The following is a 21,805-nucleotide window of genomic DNA, read 5'->3' on the forward strand; positions in this document are numbered from 1 at the left end:
AATCAAGTACCAGGCCCTGGGGAAACAAAAGCCTGACACTGCTTCTGTTCTCCAGGAGACTCAGTCTAAAAGGAGATCTAGAACAGGGACACCCATCACCCCAAAATCAAGACGAAGAATGGTAAGTGACATATGGATTAGAGTGGATTAAGTGCTATAGGAGGTCAAATTATTTCCATTTTGGAGGAAGTTTAGGAAGGCTTCCCAGAGGAGGTGGCTTTGAAGCAGAGCTCTGCAGAATGAGTAGAATTTAGGTTTGGATATGCAGAGAAGGGGGAATGGGCATTCCAGATATGAGCAAAATTAGGGAGAGTGGGGACCATCTGGCTGGATTTAAGCATGGGTGTAGGGGAATAAGTCTGGATACATAGATTGGGGAAGGACTTCTCTCTCTCTCTTTTTTAAGTAAGCTCTACACCCAATGTGGGGCTTGAACTCATGACCCTGAGATCAGGAGTCACATGCTCTACTGACTAAGCCAGCCAGGCGCCCTAGGAAGGGCTTCTAAAGGTGTTGGGGACTCCCCAGCCTGAATGGGCTAGCCTGGAGATTTCTCAAAACCTCTGTCATGACTCCCCCTGAAAAACTTAATAAGAACAAATACTTTTAATTATAGTAGCATCATTTCTGCCATCCCTCAGCTCAAAACCAACCAGGTCAATGGCTCTACCTCCAGTAAGAACAGCACTGTGATACAAACAAAATACACATTGTCCCGGCCTTCCCAGCACACACATGAAGGGTCCTTGGAGACCGCCTAGGCCAGAGCCCCATTACATAGATAGGGAAATTATGGCTCAGAGAAAGGGAACAATCTCCCCAAGGGCATTGGTGTTTGGGTTCCCAATCATCTGATTCTTAGTTTGCCATCATCCTCTATTATCTCTAGGATCTTAGCAGCCCAGGTTCCCTACCCCCACACCACCCACCCAGTTTATGGGTCTCTGTTACTTTGTTCTCCAATCGTTGCCATCTCTTCCACTCCAGTGTTTTCCAAAAGCCATACTGGGATCAGTTGCACATGGTTGGGTCCAGTGGTGAAGGCAGCCAAACTCTTGCATAACAGAAGGACAGTGTGTGCATGCTCATGTTTGCTTGTCCCAGCCTGCCCATCCTGTCATTAAATATTTATTAGCCTACACTGGGAAAACACCTTTGGTCGAAAAGACTAGGGCACCCAGTCCCTAAAGGGATAGGCTCGTAAAGGCTAATCACAAATGTGAACCAAAAGCCAAGACCAAGCACTTTGAGGCCCTGACTAAAGCAGGGAGGTCGGGTTGCTGAGATGTGTCTGAGGAGAATGGAGAAAAGTAAATGGATGTGGGGCAGAGGGTACAGAAAGAGTCTGGATGAAGGGTCCAGATCATGGGGCCAATTATATGTTCAGGTCTGTTCCCTCTCTCGCATGAGGGCCTTCCCCACCCCTCCAACCCTGTGCTGTGCTGGAGCTGGGCTTGCTTGGTCTTCCAAGGACAATGCAATGGAGCAAAGAACTGGGATGTTCTGCAGGATCCTTGGCAAAAGCCTTACAAGCTCAGTCAGGAGCTCCTAGGAGGAGAGCAGAGGCAGTCCCACAAAGAGTGTCTCCTCCTTCCTGTCAATCACCAAGGACCATCTGACCTGTGAGCTCTAGAAGTCCTGGTCCCTGACTCTTCAAAAATCTGAGATGCAGAGGACTCCTGAGAAAGCTGTGTTTTACATTCCAGTAAAAGACTTTGGATTCTTGTCTGGAGAAGCTTAGCAAACATCGGGGTAGGTGCTATGGAAGGTACTTTCAGTTCCCAGATCCATAGGCAGCTCAATGTTCTGAACTTCAGACCTGTATGTCCACCTGCCTACTGGACATCATCTAGATGTTCTAGAGCCATCTTAGACTCAACAGGCCCCGAACTGAATTCATTATCTTCCCTTCCACCCCAACTTCTGTGTCCTCTTTTCAGCAAATGACAAAATTATCCATCCATTCACCCAAGCCAGAAACCCAGGAGTTACCCAGGACTCCCTCTTTTCTCCCAAATCCCATATCCAACTTCCATGTTGCCTAATCCAGCAGCAACTTCTGTGCTCTCTTCTTACCCTGCAGCTCAGCAGCATCCAAATCAGATGTCCACTCATTTTGGAACACTTTCCTCCTCAGCCTCTATAACACCACACTCTCGATTTTCCTGTTATCTCACCTGTCTCTTCTCTTTTGCTCAACTGCTAAATGTCGGAGTACCCCAAATCTTAGTCTTGTCTATCTAGATTCCTGTAGTAGTCATTCTTCTCCAAGTCTATGACTTTAAGTACTGTCTACTGACTGAGACTACCAAATGTGAATCTGTAGCCCTGATCTCTCTTCTAAACCTTAGTCTCATAAATCCACCGAATTGATATGTAGCTTCAATTAGCTTTGTTCTAAACCAAACTCCTGATGCCATGTGTGTTCAATCCTGCACCTCGCTTTCCTCATCCCCGTATGAGTCACCACCATCCACCATGTTGCTCAACATTCAAAACCTGTAAGCCATACTTCACTCTATCCTTTCTCCCATACCTCTAATTCAAAATCAACAAAGCCTATAGATCTAACTCCAAAAATATCTCCCCAATACATCCACTTCTCTCCATCTTCACTCACCATCAATCTGGCCCAGAGTCAACATCATCTTTTCCTTGGGCAACTGCAGTAACTCATTTCCCTGCTTCTACCCTTGCCCTCATTCTTAATACGGCAGCCAGAGGGCTCATAAATACAAAATATGATCATATAACTTCCCTGCCAAAGCCCTCCAAAGGGTTTCCATAATACTTAAAATCCAAAATAAAATAAAATATAAAATAAAATCCATGGTTGATCAATCTGATCTTGCCTCTTGTCACTTCCCTAATACCACATCCAACCACTCTCCCCCTTGCTCACCATATTCCTGCCACACTGGAACTTGTTTTGTCTTTAGAACATGCCAAGACTTTCCTGCTTTAAGCACTGGTGATCCCTCTACCTAGAGCTCTATTCCCCTTGATTTTTGCTCAGATTAAATGTCACTTTCTCAAAGACAAGTAACAGAAAACCCAACTAAAGGGGTTTAACCAATAAAGGGATTTATTTTCTTATATAACCAGAGTCTTAAATTAGGACCTTTCTGGGAAATAAGTGTCCCAACAATGTTACCAAGGATCCAGGTCCTTCCTATCTTCCTATCTGCCAATCAGTTTGTGGGCTAGCCCTCCACACAAAGATTTCTTCACATACTAACATCTAAAGATAGAAACATCCTGTGATCTTTTAACAAAAGAACTGAGAATCTTTCCCAGAAGTCTCCAACAGACTTCCTAACTTCTCATTGTCAAGAACTAGGCCATATACTCACCCATAAACTGATCAGGCCAGGGCAATGGGGCCGCATGATCAATCAAGTAGAGGAGGGTGAACACAAGAATAAAATCACGGTTGTGCAAGAATGCAGGAGGGGAAAAGGCAGTTGAGCTGGTAACCAACAATGCTTACCCCATCTTCCCTGGATCATGCAATCTAACGTTGCCCCCACTTTTCAAAGTGTTTAAATAATTTTTTTTTTCCATTGTACTTATCATCATTTGAGGCAATATAGGGTAGGGGTTAAAAAAACAGACTCTGAAACCAAATTGCCTAGAACTGAAACCTGGCTACCACCTTATCAGCCGTTGAGTTAAATTACTCAATCTCTCTGTTTCCTTACCTGTAAAATGGGGATGACGATATTACCTACCTCACAGGGTTGGTGTGAGGATTAAATATGTAAAATGCTTAGAACGGTTACCCTAGTTCCTATATCCTGAAGACATTCTTGTATCATTATAATAAATTTCCCTTTCTTGCTTAAACCCTCCCTTTCTGGGGTTTTCCACGGAGCGCCCCACCCCCTTCCCTGCTCTGTCATTTCTCTTTGGCGCCATCTGGCGCCCACAAGAGAAGCGACGCGCCTGCACCCTCCTCGCCTTCTGTCCATTGTCTCTTCGCGGTCGAATCTGGTCTCTATACCTTTAAGATGCTATCGGCCAAGACTGAAGAATCCGAGGCCGCGGGGTAAAGGGCGGGCTGCAGTAAAGTCCACAGAAGTAATTGGTCTTTCCTGCGGCTCCGCCCCGGGAAGTAGTCGTGATCGCCTGTGATTGGTCAGGGGCCTTGGAGGCGGGTTCCGAGCTTGGCGCGGTGTTGTTCAGGGCATCCCGACTGCTGCGTGGTGGGCGGCATGTCTCGAGCGAATGGGGACGCGCGTGGGGACACGGGGGGAGACGGCACTGCTGCTGCCGGCCCCTTCAGCTTCAGCCCGGAGCCCACGCTCGAGGACATGTAAGCCGTCCCTGCCCGGCCTGGGGAGGTCGCCCCCTTTCTCCCTCCTACTGGGGTGGGTCCTCCACGTGGTCTGGAAGAAGGCTAGCAGCTATGCTGGGGTCCCAGCTCGGCTGGCTGATCTCGGGCAAGTCATCTAACCTCCTTATCTGCAAAATGGGCTTAGTGATGCCCACCAAAGGCAGGGGAAATGGTGACGCCCGGTGAGTAATACCAGAACCAGCCTTGGGGAAATTGGGCTGCTACTTCCGATGCTGCTTCTGCCCGGCCCCTGCCCTCCAGGAATGGGTGGTAGGACGGGGCAAATGCAGTGCTGAGAGGTGGGTGATATTATTTTTGCTGGAGGAAATCAAGGAGGGCTTCTTAGGGGGAAGTGTCCCTGGAGCTGCACTTTTGTAAAATCGGTAGGATTTCGATATGCGGAGAGAGGACTCTTCCTCAGGTGGAGGAAACTGCAGAAGCAGCAGCAGGAGGTGGAATAATGGAAAAGAGGGTATTGTTAGTTTTCCATAGAGTTGAGGGTCTGTGTAGGGCGCACCCACTTTGTAGACGAGGAGTCCAAGTCCCAAAGAGAAGAAATGATTTGCTTAGGGCCATCCAAGGAGTTCGTTGCTGAACCCCTGATACTTATGTCCCCGTTGCATATCACTGAGATGCCTGCCTGGGCTGTGTCTTCTCTTGGGTTCTCTAACCCTGGAACCAGGACTTCCACACTTTTCTTCTATTTCAGCCGCCGCCTCCATGCGGAGTTTGCTGCTGAACGAGACTGGGGCCAGTTCCACCAGCCTCGGAACCTCCTGCTGGCCTTGGTGGGGGAAGTCGGGGAGTTGGCGGAGCTCTTGTGAGTAGATGAAGTCTTCTTGGAACAGTCTGTGTGTTATGGGGGAGGGGAACATTTATCTGATCATTAACCATCCATGCTGGGCTCTGTACCTGGGGATAGAGAGGACTCACCTGTCCCTGCCCTCTTGGGGCATCCCAGTCTTCTGGGAAAGAAAGGTGTGAAAACAGCAAGGCAGGCCCAGGTCATAAGGGATGGTGGCAGCCTCTGGGGTGGAAAGGAGGGTGTTCTTTAGAAGACCTACCTCCCAGTGGCATTCCAGCCTTGAGAATCATTTGCAAAGGCAGTGAAGTGGGAAAGGGCGAGTTAAATTTAGGGAGATTCTGAGACTCCTTCAGGGTAAGCTTTTCAAGGGAGAGCAAGGATTTTGTATCTGTTTTGTTGTCTGCCGTGTCCCACGTGCCTGGTGCACAAAAGGCAGTAGATACCTACAGAACGAGTGATGGGGCTGTGGAATAGAGGGGTGGCAATATGAACCCAGAGTGACAGAGCTGGAGTTAGGAAGTGATGGAGTTTGGACAGAAGACCTGACCAGATTTGAGTGGTAGAAAGATCCCTTTCTGCAGGGTGGATTGGGTCACCAAGAGAATTGGGGCAGGGGAGACCTATGAGGAGGCTGATACAGATCAGGCAAGAGGTGGTAAGGCAGGCCTAAACCAAGGCAGTCACTTTGGGGATGGAGAAATGAGAGCACAGAGATAAGTGTGAGGGCAAGCCATTCATTCATTACAGATATATGAGCATCAGCTATGTGCTAGGGCTTCTAGAATGCAGCCTTGAACAAGATAGGTTCCTGGGGCTCCTGGCTGGCCCAGTTCAGTGGGAGCAACTCTTGATCCCAGGGTTGTGAGTTTGAGCCCCTCATTGGGTGTAGAGATGACTTAAAAATAGTATCTTTGGAAAAAAAAAAAAAGACATGGTTCTTGCCTTCACAGTACAAGGAGAGTAACAATAAATAAACTAATTTTATTTTTTTTAAAGATTTTATTTATTTATTTGACAGAGAGAGACACAGCGAGAGAGGGAACACAAGCAGGGGGAGTGGGAGAGGGAGAAGCAGGCTTCCCGCAGGGAAGGACCCTGGGATCATGACCCGAGCCGAAGGCAGATGCTTAACGACTGAGCCACCCAGGTGCCCAAAATCCAGGAGTTTGGATCTTATTCCAAGTACAGTTGGGGGAATTTTAGCAGCGGAGGGACAAAATGTAATTTGTGGGTTTAAAAGATGGTACTGGGCAAGAGTAGAAGGTGAGTTAGCAAGCTTTCCCAGTGGTCCAGGTCTGGGGATTAGTCTGGAGTCGCAGTGGCTGGGGCTGGAGAGAAGTAGAATTGGGTCTTAACGAGTGAAATGTTCTCTTGGCCAGTCCTTGGCTCAGGTTGGGACACAGAGGTCTGGATGAATCATCTGCTGGGGTCTCTTCCCCACCCTGACTCTGCCTGGGGCCCAGGTGGGTTGAGCTGTCCTTGAAGGAACTTCCTAAGACATGGGAGTGCGTTGTTGCAAGGACTGGGGTGCTCCTAAAAGAGGCGGAGCCCATCGTCTTAGCTAGCATCTGTGTGTTCTGCCCCCAGTCAGTGGAAGCCTGATGAGGAGCCTGGCCCCCAAGCCTGGCCCCCCAGGGAACGGGCAGCCCTTCAAGAAGAGCTTAGTGACGTCCTCATCTACCTGGTAGCGTTAGCAGCCCGCTGCCATGTGGATCTGCCCCAAGCGGTGCTCTCCAAGATGGACCTCAACCGCCGGCGCTACCCAGCACATCTGTCCCGCGGCTCTGCCCTCAAGTATACAGACCTGCCCCATGGGGCCACCTCTGAAGACCAAGCTGTGGGGCCTGCAGACCTTGACTGTGAGTCCACAGGCCAGGCCTCAACCTAGAAACACGGGCACAGGACTTGCAACTCAGCATGGCAACTGAGAAGCAGAGAGTGGCCTGGCCGTGGAACTTTGTTCTAGTCTTTTCCTAACAGATCAGGGGCCTGGGGGCCCTATTTCATAAGGTCTGAGGCCCAAGAACCTCCAGAAGACAGCCTCCTGGTATTTTTCACTGTCAATAAAAGTTTTGGTTAGCAACTTCTAGATTCTTCCTGGAGGGACTGGGGAGGCTCTATCTCAGCAGGTACTAGAGAAGGGCACCAGGGATGCCTCTGAGCCCAGCTGCCATGTTTCTCTAGTATACCTCCCACCTACAGGGCAGAGAGAGTGGATTTCTGGCAAGATCCCTGTTTGATGTCATGCAATTCCCTTAGCCCTTCTGGGCCTCTAAAGGGGACTGGAGGCTATATGTAGTGCTGGTTAAGGGCCCAGATTCTGGAGCCAGGCTATCTGGGTTCAAATGCCATCTTTGATAATTACGAGCTGGATGACGTTCATCAAATTACTTAAATCTTTCTGCGCCTTGGTTTCCTCATCTAAATTAAAATAATGGTAGCTACCTTACAGGGTTGTAAGGTTTAAGTTGTTTTTAAGTAGAGTGCTTAGGACAGTGCCTGGCATATAGGAGGGACTTTCTAAGTTTGCAGTTATCTGTTTGCTTTTTCAACTCAAAACTTTCAGGGGCCCAGAGCAGGAAATGTCAACAGTTAAGAGGGTCCTGGGCCTAAAACCCATCTTTGTCCATCAGGACCCCAACCCTGTGAGAGCCTAATGCTCCTCTCCCTGGGCCCTCATCACAAATTAGGGTCAAGTGTCAGACGTGGAGAACAGAGAGATTCCTCTCATCTTGGAGAGGGCCCCTTACCTCCTCCCCTGTCCTCCCAAGGCCAATTGCCACTTGCAACTATAGTGTTGGGTATGATTTACCCCTTGTGTGACCTCAGGCACATCATTTCCCTTTCGGGGATACCCATGGCCTACCTCCCTCACAGTGCGGAGTAATGCCAGGGAAAACCCTCCGGACTACTTTTGCCGCCCCTATGAGCCTAATTCCACATCAGTAAAATGAGGCATTCCTCTTTACTGGTCTCATTCCTTTTACTAATGACCTCACTGCCTCTTAACCAGTGACCTCCCACTTGCCAGGGAAAACACTGCCAATTAGAACTGCTTCAGCTTTGTATTCCCAAACCCACCTTTCCTCTCCCTACTAGTGACAGCAGGAACCTTATCCTTACTGGTGTCTTATCGTATGTCCTCTCCATGATGAGTTACCTCCCCTCTCTTTTATATAACCAACTTCTCTTCCTTTCTATCAGCTCTGCCACCAGCATATATAACGCATAATCAAGTTTCTTCCCTACTCACCAAACAAACCCAACAAACCTCCAGCCATTTCCCTCTTGCTTTTCACAGCCAAGCCTCTTAAAATGGGTTGTCTACACCCATCCACTCGGCTTCCTCATTCTCCTGTTTATGCTCTCACCCACTCAAGGATGGCTTTCACCCCCACTCCTCCTCTCACCACTTTCCCTGAGCTACAGATACAGCATCTAAAAGAGTGACCACTCCCTCCATGAAACACTTTCCTTTAGATTTCCCAGACAGGATGCTTCTGTTTTCTTTCCAGCTCTGTCTGTTCTTTCACAGACTTTCCTTGGGTACCCTCTTCTAGAAGGGGTATCATGCACTCCAGACCTGCTATCCCCAAGCTATTATTTCCAGTCACCTCTCTGACTCCTCTGCGTTTACCTCACACTCAACGTGTCCAGATTGGGGTGTAAGAATTGCCACCCCTTCAATTCCTGTCCTGCTCCTCATCCTGTGCCCTCCTGACACCGCACGCTGGCATCCAAGTTAAGAAATGAAGTCAGCCCATCTCTCCTAGAAGGAAGTTCATGCCTGCTCGCCGAACAATGCAGCGGCTGCTTGACCAGAATATGCTGTATTTGTGGACCCTTCCAGACCTGAAGTTATGAGGACTCCCCACACACATAAAAAGCCAGTTCAGGGAATCCCTTTGGGCCTATTGCCCCACTTGGCTCCCTAATTCAATTCAAGTCACTTAAGCCTGGGTAAGACGCCAACTTTCCTCCTTCCCCCCACTGCCTCACTCACAGGCACAGGAGGGGCGAGGATATAATACTTTATTCACTAACACGGGTCAAGGGGTTGTAGTGAGCGGGGAGTGGGCACTGTTTCCAGGGTTCCCAGTGAGGGGATTCTCCCTGCCTCCCAGTTCCAAGGCAGCCAGGCCTGCCATCCCACCCTTTCCCAGCCCCTGGTGGTGAGCCAGGGAGGTCCTGGTTAATGCGGCCCCAGGTCGGGGGTCCCGGCGTGTCCGCCCCCACTCCCCCCACAAGCCGGACGCTCGCAACCCCGCGGCGACAAGAACGGCGGCTCAGCTGCCCTCGCACTCTGGGCAGCGCTCGGTGGCAGTGGCGGCCGTGGCGCCAGGGGGTAGCTTGAAGTCCCGGCCGCAGCCGGCGCAGATATAGAGACGGCGCCGCATGTGCGCGCGACGGTGGCGGATGAAGTGCGAACTGAGACGGAAGCGCCGGCCGCACTCCGCGCACGGGTAGGGCCGCTCGCCCGTGTGCGTGCGCGCATGCTCCGCCAGGTTGGAGCGGTGGCCGAAGCGGCGGCCGCACACGGCGCAGCGGTGCGGCTTCTCGCCCGTGTGTACGCGCCGGTGCTTGGCCAGCGCCGAACTCTGCGCGAAGCGCGTGCCGCAGTCGGCGCATGCGTACGGCCTCTCGCCCGTGTGCGTGCGTCGGTGGCGCGCCAGGCACGAGCTGCCGCCGAAGGCGCGTCCGCAGTCCGGGCACGCGTACGGCTTCTCGCCCGTGTGCACGCGCAGGTGCTGCGCGTAGTTGGAGCTCTGCGCGAAGCGGCGGCCGCAGTGCGCGCATGCGTACGGCTTCTCGCCCGTGTGGCGCCGCCGGTGCTGCCGCAGGTTCGAGGCGGCCGAGAAGCGCTTGTCGCACTCGGGGCACTCGTAGGGCCGCTCGCCCGTGTGCGTGCGGCCGTGTTTGGTCAGCGCCGACTTCTGCGAGAAGCGCCGGCCGCACTCGGTGCACGCGAAGGGCCGCTCGCCCGTGTGCGTGCGTGCGTGCTTGGCCAGCGTGGAGCGGCGCGCAAAGGCGCGGCCGCAGTCCGGGCACGCGTGTGGGCGCGCCGGGTCGGCCGACGGCGCTGGCGCCTCGCTCGGGACCTGCGGGGAGAGGGGGAGGGGGGACACGTCAGCCCTGACAGCCGGGCGCGGGAGCCGGAGGCCGGGGTGTCCGCAAGCTGCAGCCTCTCAGTTCCCCGTTGTAAAACAGAAAAAGCGGCGGTGCCCGCCTCGGGGCGGTTGTGCGCTTTAAATGAGATAGTATGTTAACGCATGTATCACAAGGCCTAGTGTCATTCTAGCAATTCGTTAATTCGACATATTTATTGAACGCGTACAATGTGCCGGACTCTGCTTAGGCACTGGGGATTCAACATTAAATTAAAAAAAAAAAAAAAAAAACTGCTTCAGGAAAAATGGATAAAGAGTGCTGGTATTGGGGCAGGGAGTGGGTGCTGCACATTTAAATAGGATTGCTAAGAAACCTTACTGATATAACGGGAGCAAAGACTTAAAGGTGAGAGAGCAGGCTACAGAGGGACCAGCAAGGCCCTGCGGGGAGTTTGCCTGTTGAGTTCCAGGAATGGCATGAAAAAGTGCCTAAAGCAGAATGCTTGAGGGATAGAGTGATGGATGGGGTGGTCTTGGGGGGGATCTCTTAGCTTAGGGCCAAGTAATATGAATGAGATGGGGAAGCAATAGAGCTGTCAGATGGTTTGGAGCAGGGATCTGAACAGATCAGACTCGTTTTAAAAGTCACCCTCGGGTTGCTGGCGTTGAGAACAGAAAGGAGGGGAGAGGGCAGAAGCAGGAGCCCAGTGAGGAGGCTACTTGTACTGCCGCCATCTCTGAAGAGAAGTGGCTCAGACCCAGGTGACAGGTGGAAAGTGAAGGTGGTCTACTTCTGGATATATTTTGCAGTTTGAGACAACAGATTGGATAATAGATTGGATAGGCGGTGTAATGAAAGAGAGGAGTCAAAATGACTCCAAGGATTTTGAGTTTGGCCACTGCAAAGGTAGAGTGGCCGTCTGCAGAGATGAGGGCAGTGGGAGAAGCAAGGTGGTAAGTGAAATTTGTTTTGGAGCATATCTGCAGTTTTCCTGGACACATCTGGAGCAGAAAGAGGCCTATGCTTGGAGATGTTAATTGGGAAGCTGTCAGCCCATCAATGGTTTTTAAAGCTGAGTCCGGATGAGATCACCCCAGTAATGGGCAGAGAGAACCTGAGGCAACAAGATGGGCAGCCAGCAAAGACTGAGCAGGAGCAGTTAATGAGGCAGGAGAGCCAGGAGGGCATGGTGTCTTAGAAGCCAGGCCGGGACCGAGTCCAGAGTCTTTAACAAACTTTTCAGAGCAAGCACCTATCATTTTTTAAGTTGTGAAGCAAGGCCTGAAATGGAAAATTTTGAAAATGAGCTGGTTTCATGAGGTCTGAGCCTCTAGAGATAAAATCCAAAAAAGAAAAGAAATGTTTTGTAAGAGGCAGGGGAAGAGAAAACATTTTGTACTAACAGCAGAGTGAAGAGGAATACTGGGGGCACGTTGCTCTCTTCTTAGAAAAGAGAATGCTTATCCTAGCAAAAGTGATAATATTGAACACCTACCGTGAACCAGACAGGCACATTAATTCAAGACCAAATGAAATACCTGGCACATATTAATGACAAGAAAGTGTTAGCTTCTCCCCACATTCAATCTCCACAAAGTAGTTATTACTATTCTCATTTTATAGATAAGGAAACTGTTAAGAGAGGGGAGTGACAAGGAATAGTAAGGCTCTTTTCTTTCTGAAGTTGCAAGGAGGGCAACTTCAAGTCCTTCAAGATCCTTTATAAAAAGGCAGCTTTTTGGTAACCAACTCAGAAACTGGAAAACAAGGCAGTTTGGGAAATTAGTGACCAGCCATGGGAACTCTGCTTTAAACAGTATTTATAGTGATAACGGTGATAACATTACACTGTAAGGCTTTGACAGTGCTATTTTATGTACATTACCGTATTAAACCTTCGTGTCACCCCCTTGAATCGGGTGTTATCTTTTGAATTGGGAAAACAGAAGCTCATTGAGATTATATTCACAAAGCCAGGGGGAGTCGGGACTGACTCTAGAGCACTCACCCTTTCCCAGTAGGCTACACTTACTTCCCCACACTAGAATAGCCAAGATGTGACAGAGGCTGGACTCCAAGTCCCTGGTGCTCTCCAAGGGGGATTCAAGGTTAAAATACAACTTGATACTTTAAATCAAGAAACTCCCCACAGCAGGTTTGGCACAGTCTGAATTCAAGGTAATACTTTCCAATCTTGCCCTGGTTTTGACATCTATTGGCTTTATTTCAACACATCAGCCATTGTGGAGAGAATTTTTCTCATTATATTTACATTTTTCTGGCCCATTTTTCTTTGGCACCCTTCTGTAAGATGACTTTGACGAGCCTGAGGGCTTCCTTATGCTGGGTTCACTGACTTATGAGAAAGGAATTCTTCACATGAGTAGCCTTAGTATCTCCAGCTTCAGGACAAGGGGCCTTGGATGCCCCAGGAAGAATATATATATATCTTTTTAGTAATCTCAACGTGAGGCTCAAACACGTGACCCTCAAATACATGAGATCAAGAGTCGCATGTTCTACCAACTGAGCCAGGGTCTAGCTCATTAAGACTCCAGGCAAGTCACTCCCTTCCCCTGCCTCAGTGTCCCAAGGAAGGCGAGGTAGGCTAGGTGAGATAAAAATTTCCCGACTTGAAGCATGCACACCACAAGATGCAAGAGGACTCTAGGTGTTATGCAGGAAAACTATCTTATTATAATCATTATGTGTTTATTTTCACGGACATTAGAAAAACAATAGATCACATGAAACCCACAGTTCCATCAATATCGTGTAGATGAAGGCAGGTTTATTTAGCAAAACGATGTGAATCTATCTGAAGAAAAGCAGTAAATAAATGAGCACAACAGGTGGGCAATATACATGTCACTGAAGCTTGGCAAATACCAGGCTAGGAGATCATTAAAGGCCCTTCTACGTCTTAAATCTACAGCTAGTAGACTTAAATATTAGAACGGTATTTGTACTATAACAAGAGGTACTATGATTATACAATCAATGTAATATCATAACAGGAAAATCCAAGTATTTGAAGTTTGTGATTTTGTCTTCCTGCTTAGGTTTTTTTTTTTTTTTTTTAAATCAAGGCAAACATGTCTGTTCCCCCTAGCCATTACTTTCCTAAATTAAGAACAACAGCTACCATCCATTGAGGATTCACTATGTGCCAGGAACTGTGCTAAGTGCTTTTCACCCATGTTCTCGTTTTAAACTCTCACAACCCTTTCTTTTGTGGTACTATCTGCTCCATTTTTGAACAAGGAAATAAGACTCAGCAGTAAAGTGATTACCCAAGGCCCTACAGCTCATCAGTGGCAGAGCCAGGGTTGGAACTGAGAGTCCGTCCTTGTCCAAAATACCCATTCTCTTAGCCATGATGCAATTCTGTCATTGGCAAGTTGGGAGATCACCTACACAGCTTGTCTCCCTCCCCTAGGCTCTTTTAGCAGTCAGAATCTCCCCTTTTTGGTACAAAGTATAAAATAACAACCCTATTCTCTTGCTCCTAGCTACAGGAATTGTGGTCCACAGATCAGCAACAGCAGCATCACTAGGAACTTGCTAGAAATGCAGAATCTCAAGGCCGACCCCAGACCTGCAGAATCAAAATCTTCATTTTAACAAGATCACCAGGTGATTTGTATGCATGTTAAAAGTGAAGAAACCTGATCTAGAAGAGAGAAGAGCTACTCCTGGAGAAAGCAGGTGGAAAAGGTGAAGAGGGCTTTACAGGCTGAAAGACCACATGGGCAAAGTCTTAGAGATGAGAAAGGGTTGGGTGTGTTTGAAGTCAGGGCATGGGATGGGTACTGAATGATTAGAGATAAGCCAAGATGTGAGGTCAGATGGTGAGTAGCTTTGAATGCCAGGCTTAGGAGCTGAGACTTTATCCTGAAGGAAACAGGAAACCACTCAAGGGTTTAAGCAAAGAGAGACAGAATTGGATGTGTATAGAGCCCTCTGAGAAAATCTTTTCTACTCATTAAAGATAGACTAGATTTTGACAGGCAGTGAGAGGATACTCCAGCCCGAATGCGCATAATTCAGGCCTATTCTGGACAACGACTGGCCACGGGACTGGGTAATAGCAAGGGGTCACAGAATGTCAGCATTGGAAAGAGCTTTCGAGATCACAATTTTTAGAAACTGAGTCTCAGGGAGACCACACAGCAAATTAATGAGCTATGCTGTGGGCACAGTGCTAAATGTTCATAGGGTGTCTGTGTGCAATCCTCAATTCCAACCTCCTCCCCCAGACCCAGTAACCCAGATGATACTTCTCAGGCTGGCATTCGAGGACCTTAACTTTCATTACCCCTCTTTACCGATGAAAAAGCCAAGGCCAAGCTGGTAAATGGTAGAATTAGGATTTGAACCAATGCTTTTCACCGCTACGTGATACCATTTAGACTCTAGCCCTACATACCTTTGATGACTAGACATGCCCGCTCTCCACCTCCTCATCCTTACCTCCAGCCAGTCCAGTCGGGGTTCCCAAATATCCCCTTCTCTCCATCTTTTCTCCACTGCTGTCACAACCTTAGAGCAGGCTATCAGCCTTCCCTGGCCTGGTCTCCCCATAGCAGCCAATGATTCTTCTAAATAGAAGATCCAGTCATGTCCCTCCTCTGATTTGAGGCTCTAAATTCCTATGCTGGATTCCAATGCCATTTTACTCTCTGGCTACCCCGACTTCTCTGGCCTCATCTCCTCTGAGCCTCTGCGTTTGCTATTTCTCCTCCTGGGATGCCCTTTCTCCTTCTCCATTTGCCAGATCACCACTGTGTCTTCAAGCACCAAGAAGCCTTCCCCATTGCCTTGAGTTGTCTGCCCTCAGTCCTCTGTCTAGGCCTCCAGGTTGGTTTCCCTGTTCACTCCCAGCCCCGGGGTTCAGCCCAGAAAGTTCTTTGATAAAAAGGAGTTGAAACATCTCCAGAAGGATGTCCTAGTGCAAGGTCCTGAACCGTAGGGAGAAGAATGACTATCAGCAGCAAATATTTACATAGTGTTTATTATGCACCAGACACAGTTCTAACTCTTTTCAGTACTAACTCATTTAGTCCTCACAACCTTAAGAAGTAGATCCTGTTATGATTTCCCTTTTACAAAGAGGAAACTGAGCCACAAAGAGGTTAAGAAACTTACCCAAGGTCACACAGCTGGAAGGTGATAGAGTTGGAAGTCCACCTAAGCTCTGGAGTCTGGGTTCTTTTTTTTTTTTTTTTAAGATTTTATTTTTTTAAGTACTCTGGGGCTCAAACCCACAACCACAAGATCAAGAGTCACATGCTCTACCGAGCCAGCCACGCGCCCCTGGAGTCTGGGTTCTTAACTTGTAGGCCAAAGGTGGAGATCAGGGGATCCACAGAGCCAGAAGAGGCAGGCTGTGCTAGGATGACAGACCAAGGAGGCCTGAGGAAAACGGAACTAAACAGTTATTTTGACTGGAACCGGTTGCCAAAGCAGCCAGCCCCCTCCCCCTAGGGCCCAACACACCCACTAGGGGGCAGCAGAACTGTCTTTCCCAGAGAACTGGCCCCTTGCAGGAAGAAATCAGAGGGAGCCTGGGCCCAGAAACCCCGCCCAACAGAAGTCCTCCAGATAGGACTCAGGGCTCCTCTGGCTGGGGGTGAGAGTCCTAAAAGGTTCTGGGAAGTGGAAACATACCTGGTGGCACTTAGGATCTCCCATAGGGAATTCTAACTCCTATTCGGATCTCCTTAAAAGTCCTCTCTTTAAACCTTCAAAACCCTCAGGATAAAACCCAGAGGAGAGGTCCCACCCAGCCTGCCAACCACCTTACTCTCATCCACGCTACAGCATGGCTGAACCACCTGCCTTCACTTCTCCCAGTGCCCCACCCACCTCCCTGAGCAATGAATCCGGCCGTTCCTTCTAAATCTCAGATCCCCACTGGTCTCAGCTAAGTCATCCCTTTACTAACTTTAAGGCCTTGGGCCAGTCACCAAACTGTCCAGTTTCCTCACTTGTAAAATGGAAGAAATACTACCTCCGTTCCAGATTTGCAGGACTTAGAACAGTGTCTGGTGCATAGCAAATGCTACTCAGAGTCAGCTGTTGCTGTTGCCTACCTAACCCACCCCTCCCCCCACCCCGAAGCGTGCAGTTCCCAGCTCCGGGCTTCCTGTGCCTGCACCCATCACACGGGATTGTAGCTGTGTGGTTACTTGTCAGTCCAATCCCGCTAGACGTCAAGCTCCATGGGAAACCAAAGACAGCTGGCGCAGTAGGTTAACATCTGTTTGATGGCAGTAGGGCAGAAGGATGGGCCACCAACCCTGAGATTCTACGTCTAAGACTCAGAGGAAAGTAGGGGCCGGATCGCTGGTTTGTCTGAGGAAGGCTGGACCTGACCAGATTTGAGGGTAACCAAGCCCCCTGGTGTGGGACACGTACCTCCTTGTTGTCCATGGGGATCTTGAGTTTCACCACCTCATACTTCTCCTCACCCTCATCTTCCTCACCCTTCACCAGCAGCACCATCTCCTCTTGCATCTCTTCCTCTTCCTCCTCCTCTGTCTGCTGTTCACCAGGCATCTTGGTCCTAGGGCGAGGCGCTGGGTCAAAAGCTCAGGACTCGCACCCCCCTCCACCCCCCGCCTCCCCGCCCCATGGCCCTGACCCCAGCAAGGCGGAGGAGCCTTGGCTTCTCCCGCCCTGCATTGCCCTCTTCCCTCCACCCCAGCCCGGCCCCAGGTCCCAGGACCAGCTCCGAAGACACTCGTTCTCCGCACTCATCCCGGCATTCAAGGCCCTGAACAGTTCGAATCTCCAGCCCCAGCAAGTCGCCACCCTCCTCGCGCTGAGTCACTCCCCGGCGCCCGGGCCAGCGGTCCAGAGCTCTAGGGCACGGACTGGGGGCGGGATCCGGGCGGAGACCCTGGGGGGCTGCGCACTCACCAGTCGCAGCTTCGGCGCTCGCACAGCCCCTGGCCAGGGCGCCGGGCGGTTGGGCACTCTGCGAGGCCGCGGCTCCGGGGGCGGGGCGGGGCGGGGCCTCGCGAACGGCCGCTCATTGGTCAGATCGCCTAACCCCGCCCCCGAGGGGGAGGGGCCCAGAGGACCCAGGCGTCCGGCCAGAACTGCCCCGGGAGGGTGGCGAGCCCAGATCTGGCGCCTTCGGCTGTACCCCAACTCCCAGGGACCCCCGGGCCGCCCCATCCCGGCGTCCAAGGTCCTCGCAGACCAGCTGTAACCTACCTTCAAGGCTCGTCTCCTGTGGCCGCCTCGGAGGTCTCCGCTGCGACCAGGCGCGTCCGCTCCGCCCAAAATAGGCCACGTGCGCTCCCGCCCCGGCCTGGGCCTCTCGCTGGCGCCCCGCCTGGAGGGCGGACCCTGTTGCCTGCTCACCTCTTCCCTTCCCTCTTTTTTTCCTCTCCCGTTTTTTCTCCTTTCCAGGCGTCGCCTTCCCAGTCTCCTTGTCTCTGGGATGTCTTGCCCCTTTTGAATACGTACTTCCCAGATCGACAGCCAGCAGAGCTACCGCTGCCACTCACTGTGTGCTGTGCCTACTGTGCGCCAGCGTTATGCTAAGCGTTGTACACACCTGATCTGTGATCCGCGCAAGGACGGGTCCGTTTTACGGATGAGCTAATTGAACTGGAGGGAGATAAAACTGATTTGCCCAAGTTATACAGTAAGGGTTGTCGTAGCATCCCTGACAACCAATAGCCTAAGTGGAAAATCAGTAGCCCAAATCCAGTAGCTCAAATCCAGTCCACAGAAGTATCTTGTTTGGCCCTCGGGGTATTTTTACTTTTAAAAATTAGTTTTAAGAAATAGAGGCCCTTTACACATTTTAATTTCCCACATTTTAAAATTGGGATATTTTGTATAAGGATCTGTATTTCCCACTTCTCTTGAAAAAGATACCCAAGGGCGCCTGGGTGGCTCAGTCGTTAAGCGTCTGCCTTCGGCTCCTGGGATCGAGACCCGCATCGGGCTCCCTGCTCAGTGGGAAGTCTGCTTCTCCCTCTCCCACTCCCTCCTGCTTGTGTTCCCTCTCTCGCTGTGTCTCTCTCTGTCAAATAAATAAATAAAATCTTTAAAAAATACATCTTAGAAAGAAAAAGATAGCCAATTCTCCCATTTTATGAATGGGGCACCTAAGATTCAGAAAGGAAATAGAAATAACATTCAGCAAGTGCTTGTGATCCCTGTGTCTCTTTATAACAGCCCTGTGGGGATCAATGATATTGTCTCCCTCTGACAAATGAACCAAGCTTAGAGAACTTAAGTAATTTGCTCAAAGTCACAAAGCTGGTAAGTAGCAGATTCCAAAGCTCATGCTCTTTCTATTGCACCAAATTATCTTTCAGAAATGAAATTACATGAGGAAATTGGTGGCAGAGCCGGGACTCAAAACTGAGTCTCAGTTTTCAGAGGCCAGGGCATAATTTGGATGTTGGGATTACATCTGGTCAAACTTTTGCTCTTCCTCAGAGCAAGGAAAGGGGGCAAATGCCTGGATACTCACACTCAAGTGTGATCTCCACTTTGGTTGTGTGTGCCCTACTATGTGCCTGGCACCATTCTAGGTATTGGAGATGCAGTAGTGAACAAAACAGACAAAAATCTTGGCTGCTACGGCACTTTTAAGAGTGTAAAAAATGTAAACACGTAAATCAACAAGATAATTGTAGATAATGAAATTAATAGGGCAAGATGATGCAATAGAATGGGTATCGTTTGGGGCATTCTTATTTATTTATTTATTTATTTATTTATTCATTCATTCATTCATTCATTCATTCATTTATGAGAGGGAGCAAGAGAGGGGAAGGAGGGGCTGAGGGAAAGGGAGAGAGAGAATCTCAAGCAGACTCCCTGCTGAGCATGGAGCCCAGATCCTTATACATGACCCTGAGATCATGATCTGAGCCGAAATCAAGAGTCGGATGCTTAACCAACTGAGCCACTCGGGTGCCCCTTGGGGGCTTCTATCATGTGGATAGGGAAGGCATCTCAGGAAACAATACTTGAGATGAATCTTGAATGATGAGAAAGGATTAGCCATTTGAAAATCTGGAGGAAAAGTGTTCTAGACAGAACTGCAAAGGCCTAAGGTGAGAATAAGCTTGACATATTTAAGGAACAGAAAGAAGGTTTGTGTGGCTGGAGCCAAGTGAGTTAGCAAGGGGAAATGTAACATGAGAGATGGAGGAGAGGTGGGGAGGGGCCAGGTTATGTCTGGAACCCCACTTCTAGCAAAAGGTAAGACCTGCTTGCCCTGATTCAATCAGTGAGGAGACTCAGCTGGGAACAGTGAAAAGTTACCATGGGAAGGGTCTCCTGCTGTGGGAGGGCTTTGGAATAGATGTTTGCAAAAGGAGGAAAAGGACTTCTGTCCATTTGCTCTACAAACATGTACAAGTATATACCTGAACTCAGATCTAGTTTCTGTTCTTGAGAATCTCATAATCTAGCAAAAAAGATTGTGATAAATAAATAAATATATACGAATAAACATAAATATATATGTATCAGTGGGAAAGCAGTAGGTGTATAAGTGCTCTGGCAGGATAGTTAAGATGAGTGAATAACAATAACCCCCTGGGAAGGGAGTTGTTATCGGGTGCAGGCCTCTCTGAGGAGATAACTGTGAAGGACCTTCAAAGAAGAGTGGGAGCTTGCCATATTGACAAGGAGGTAGCAGCTTGTGGGACTGTAAACTCTTGTGAAGAGCACATCATGTTCCAAGGACACACTGCTCACCAAAGTATTTAGTGAGGCCTATTGTGTGCCAGGCTTCCGCTGGGACTGGGAGGTAGAAAACTGAATCTGGAACAGTCTTTATCATACAGCTCATTACTCTGCATTTCACTGTTTGCTTTCGGACTCACTAGAACTCTACTTCAGTTCTTGATGCCCAGGGACTTGGGAGCATTCTCTTCTCTCTGCCTAGAAGACTCCAGCTCCTATACCATTCCTCGCTCCTCCTTTCTTAGCTTACTCAGTCCTTAGGTCTAAACATAGTTGCCATTTCTTTGGAGAGGCCTTTGAATCAGGTAGGATTCTCTTCTGTAGGTATGCTTCCTGCATAGTCCTTCCTACACTTGTAATTATTTGTCCAACGTCTGTCTTCTGCATAGAAACTGAGGGCGGAGACTTTGTTTTATTCATCCTCCTATCCCCCATACCCAGCACACAACTGATAATGCTGTTGAGTGACTAATCATCCTCAAGAAGTTCTCCATGTTTCAAGTGCTCCGAAGAAGTAGATTTTAACTCAGGCTGGAGGTTCAGGGAAGGCATCTGGGAGAAAGTAATGCTTGAAGTGTTCTGACTCGGAGAGGTTAGCAAGTCGGGGGGGGGGGGGGAGGAATGAGCATTCCAAGTAAACGAAGCAGTATTTAAGAAGCACAGGGCTGAAACCACACAAATGGAAGACCTTGGATGCCAACCTGAATGCCAAGGAGCTACGTTTTCCGGAGGAGACATATGGAGCTACGGCAGGGTTTTTAATAGGTAGCGACACAAACAGATGTAATTTTACAAAGGTCACTGCAGGCGGGCTTGGAGGCCGGCTGGTAAGGAGGGGAAACACGGAAACCAGCAGGGGCGGTCTTCCAAAAGCCCCCAAAGGCCTCCATTCAGGCCTATGGGCGTGTGTGCACCTAAGGACCGAAGCCGCCAAGAACCCCGGGCCTGAACGCAACATTTCGAACGTGTATTACAACTTGGCAGAGGTGGGAAGATAGGGAGGAAGGGCGCCGAAGCCAGCTTTCATTGGTTTCTAGGAAAGCCCGGCCGATGGTTAAGATCTCGCGAGAGCCTCTGTCCAGGGACCATTCCCCCACCGAGACTAGCAGAGACGCCCGACCGGCGAAGTTGCAAAGCGGCCTTGTACTTCATTTCTTAGATGGGTGAACTGCCCTCGTCTTTTTTGTCCCTGGCCAATCAGGTCAGTTCCTCCTTCCCTTCCTCCCTACTGGCGCCCTCCTCGGAAAAAGCTAGGAATTGGAGTCTTGCTCCTACTGACGCATGGGTCGCTGGGAAAATATGGTTGCTTTTTCCAGGGGATAAAGAGGCGTCCCCTTTGCCCTCCCTTTGGACTGTGCAGTCAAATGACCTGTTTCTCGACAAATAAAAAAGGGTCTCAGGGAGGCGGGGTTTCCCAGTAGGCAGAGCCTCAGTGTCGGGGACCTCCGCGCCTTACTAGACAGCCGGCCACCTTTCTCCCCCACCTGTCGCCATGGCAACGGCGCTCCCCGACCTACGCCCCACCCCCACCCCCACCCCCGTGGCGCCGCGTGTTTGTCCTTTTAGGGGTCGCGCTCGACGTTGTGGCGTAGGTGGCGCCTGTGGGCAGCCAGAACTCAGGTCTAGGGCATCAGCTGACGGACCTGGTGGCCGTTTTTCCAACCAGATGTCACAGCTGGAAAGCGGCTGACTGTTCCAACTTCTTCATCTGACGGGCTCGAAGAGGGCAAGGGACCCTCACAAGTTTGCGCGTGGCTTCACCTGTGGTGAGGCTTTGACACCTTCCCCCCATCCCCCCGGTCCCCGCACACATACACAAGCAGAGTCCG

General features: G+C 49.9%; 2 protein-coding genes across 3 annotated transcripts; one reads left to right on the forward strand and one right to left on the reverse strand.

Annotated features, from left to right (window-relative positions):
* The first annotated feature begins 4,158 nt into the window (after positions 1-4,158).
* DCTPP1 (dCTP pyrophosphatase 1) lies at positions 4,159-9,233 on the forward strand. Its single transcript, XM_032431033.1, has 3 exons — positions 4,159-4,315; positions 5,046-5,156; positions 6,729-9,233. Exons 1-3 carry the CDS (start codon positions 4,215-4,217, stop codon positions 7,027-7,029), a joined length of 513 nt encoding a protein of 170 aa, XP_032286924.1. The 5' UTR covers positions 4,159-4,214; the 3' UTR covers positions 7,030-9,233.
* Positions 9,234-9,257: 24 nt separating this feature from the next.
* On the reverse strand, positions 9,258-17,835 carry ZNF771 (zinc finger protein 771). Of its 2 annotated transcripts, none has more exons than XM_032431032.1 (3): positions 17,475-17,835; positions 16,671-16,818; positions 9,258-10,240 (listed from the first exon to the last, which is right to left on the reverse strand). In XM_032431032.1, the coding sequence occupies exons 2-3, from the start codon at positions 16,809-16,811 to the stop codon at positions 9,428-9,430; spliced, it is 954 nt and encodes a 317-aa protein (XP_032286923.1). In that variant the 5' UTR covers positions 16,812-16,818; positions 17,475-17,835; the 3' UTR covers positions 9,258-9,427. The 2 variants fall into 2 exon arrangements, with proteins under 2 accessions (XP_032286923.1, XP_032286922.1); XM_032431031.1 differs by lacking the exon at positions 17,475-17,835 and adding an exon at positions 17,175-17,247.
* Positions 17,836-21,805: the final 3,970 nt, after the last annotated feature.

Source organism: Phoca vitulina, unplaced genomic scaffold, assembly GCF_004348235.1.
Source record: "Phoca vitulina isolate PV1807 unplaced genomic scaffold, GSC_HSeal_1.0 scaffold45, whole genome shotgun sequence".
Taxonomy (NCBI): Eukaryota; Metazoa; Chordata; class Mammalia; order Carnivora; family Phocidae; genus Phoca; species Phoca vitulina.